The sequence below is a fragment of the Mizuhopecten yessoensis genome, unplaced genomic scaffold (assembly GCF_002113885.1).
Source record: "Mizuhopecten yessoensis strain PY_sf001 unplaced genomic scaffold, ASM211388v2 scaffold2369, whole genome shotgun sequence".
Classification (NCBI taxonomy): Eukaryota; Metazoa; Mollusca; class Bivalvia; order Pectinida; family Pectinidae; genus Mizuhopecten; species Mizuhopecten yessoensis.
The window spans coordinates 1,060,928-1,063,870 of record NW_018404512.1 but is presented as its reverse complement, the minus strand read 5'-3'; the positions used below and the strand labels follow the sequence as shown (position 1 = coordinate 1,063,870).

The 2,943-nt window shown below is 34.9% G+C and overlaps 1 protein-coding gene across 1 annotated transcript in view; it reads left to right on the top strand.

The window, feature by feature from the left end:
• LOC110445771 overlaps positions 1–2,508 on the top strand; it is a 12,155-nt gene extending 9,647 nt beyond the window's left edge. Inside the window, exons 3-4 of the mRNA XM_021490551.1 lie at positions 1,304–1,366; positions 2,051–2,508. Of these exons, the coding sequence (XP_021346226.1) occupies positions 1,304–1,366; positions 2,051–2,382 (395 nt within the window). The 3' untranslated portion in view covers positions 2,383–2,508. The remainder of the gene's footprint in view (positions 1–1,303; positions 1,367–2,050) is intronic.
• Positions 2,509–2,943: the final 435 nt, after the last annotated feature.

Genomic DNA, 2,943 nt, shown 5'->3' with positions numbered 1-2,943 from the left:
TAGAACTAGTTTTGATATAACATGGTGTAATAACATCTTGGCGACGTAAACATCAGTTATAGAAATAGTTTGGATATACCATGGTGTAATAACATCTTGAGATGGAATGCAACGTCAGTTCTAAAACTAGTTTTGATATAACATGGTGTAATAACATCTTGGCAATGCTAACATCATTTTTAGAAATAGTTTTGATATAACATGGTGTAATAACATCTTGGCAATGCTAACATCAGTTCTAGAACTAGTTTTTATATACCATGGTGTAATAACATCTTGACAATGCTAACATCAGTTCTAGGACTAGTTTTGATATAACATGGTGTAATAACATCTTGGCAATGCTAACATCAGTTCTAGAACTAGATTGGATATAACATGGTGTAATAACATCTTGAGATGGAATGCAACGTCAGTTCTAGAACTAGTTTTGATATAACATGGTGTAATAACATCTTGAGATGGAATGCAACGTCAGTTCTAGAACTAGTTTTGATATAACATGGTGCAATAACATCTTGGCAATGCTAACATCATTTTTAGAAATAGTTTTGATATAACATGGTGTAATAACATCATGGCAATGCTAACATCAGTTCTAGAACTAGTTTTGATATAACATGCTGTAATAGCATCTTGAGGTGGAATGCCACGTCAGTTTCTAACTGCAGATGCATGCAAGATTTTGGTGCATGCACTTGTTACCGCTCGGCTGGATTATGGTAACGCCCTGCTCTACTCGGACGACAGAGCTCATCATTTAAACTTTGTTGTGTAATTGTAAGAGTACCATTGTGTAATAACATCTTGGCAATGCTAACATCAGTTCTAGAACTAGTTTTGATATAACATGGTGTAATAACATCTTGGCAATGCTAACATCATTTTAAGAAATAGTTTTGATATAACATGGTGTAATTACATCTTGGCAATGCTAACATCAGTTCTAGAACTAGTTTTGATATAACATGGTGCAATAACATCTTGGCAATGCTAGCATCAGTCCTAGAACTAGTTTTGATATAACATGGTGTAATAACATCTTGGCAATGCTAGCATCAGTTCTAGAACTAGTTTTGATATAACATGCTGTAATAGCATCTTGAGGTGGAATGCAACGTCAGTTTCTAACTGCAGATGCATGCAAGATTTTGGTGCATGCACTTGTTACCGCTCGGCTGGATTATGGTAACGCCCTGCTCTGCTCGGACGACAGAGCTCATCATTTAAACTTTGTTGTGTAATTGTAAGAGTTGTATGATACTCAGAGTTACTACCTAGTTATATTACAATTATTATACAGGTGTTGTGAAGCAGTCGACAACTCAAATAGCACCAGTCGTTACTAGCACTACAACACCAATTGGTAAGTTCACACTTCTCATTCATTTCATTACTCTTAACTGGCATTATCTTTTTCCGTAAGTATACGAAAAGACTAAACAGCGTATTCCAGCGGCTTGTCAACGGTTTTTTTACAAATTTAATTAAAGTACCTATAATCTATGAGAGACACTATCGCAAAGAAAGGCCAAACAGATTATGTATGTTGAGGACAGGAACCCTTAATTTCAAATACAGTAGCTTTTATATATCTATAATTCTTAGCGCTCTTTCCGCTAATTTCATTCTCGGTGATGATCGATAAATGTGAGACACTATCGCAAAAAAAGCAAAACTAAAAGTAGTGAACTTTTTTCAATATATTACACTATTACGTTTTCTATATTTGCCACTATGTTATATTGATGCTAAATGTCATATGAGGCTATTCCTATATTGATGCTAGTCATTATATAATATCATTGATGCTAACCGTGTAACATTTTTGATGTTTGTCATAGTACACGATTTAAAGAAATGATGACAGACATTAATAAACTATTATAGTAATAACGCTGATCATTATTTCATTCTATCTTCTTTGTCTATAAATATTGAAGTGGATATTCATAACAATGCTACTATAAGTAAACAAATTGTGCATTATACATATTTCCATTCGTTTAACACCCTACACATGTATGAAGTGACATCTTTGATTTCACAGACACATCCACCTCCCTGAATACTAACATGTCATTATGTACGTGTCATCCTGAACCATACACCTTCACTGTAGGAAGGGACTTCGCCAGCGTGATCAGGAGTCTTAGAATCAACAAAACAGCCCTGTCATCTTACAAGCGAAAGCGTATGAGTGTACATGATGATAGAACGTCGTGTATGGTGATGGGTTATGTTGCTGCTATCGTTATATTCGGAAGTATTTCCTATATAATCATTATGGACATCCCTATAATTTTGAGGAACGTTACACGCAAACGGGCGATGACATGTTATACCATATCCTATGTCATCAGAGGAACGCAAACAAAATGATAAAACTACCTCCATCGAACACGACACACACATCGGAAGGCGCAGTGGATAACACCTAGGCAAAACAAGTGGATTTTCTCCGAGTACTCCGGTTTGCTCTCACATAAAGATCCATGCTTGTTACCATACGGGCCAACAGGAATGACTGGTATTAGTTCAAATAGCTTGTTTCATTCTTTTTTTAATTAATAAAGTGTATATGTACAAGTTAGAGAAATGATATTGTTTTGTAACTGGAATTGTTTACAAGTACCCCGATAACCATTTGACTTATTATTTGCTGATTACAATAATGCTTGCACAAAAAGCTTTAAAAATATGGATTTAATAAAGCAATATTAAATGTATATAAACGTTGTCGGTAAATAAGGCAGTATGTCTGAACATAAGAACAGTGTTTCTAAAGGTCCTTGTTAGACCGAGTTGTAGTTTGAAGTGAGAAATTGCCATTGCCCTTTTCCATCACAATCCCTGAAAACATCATACATATTAAAATGCACATGTGTTGTAGTTGTTCCAGTAATATTCAAGAGATCGGAAAATGTTCATATCGTCAAAAAG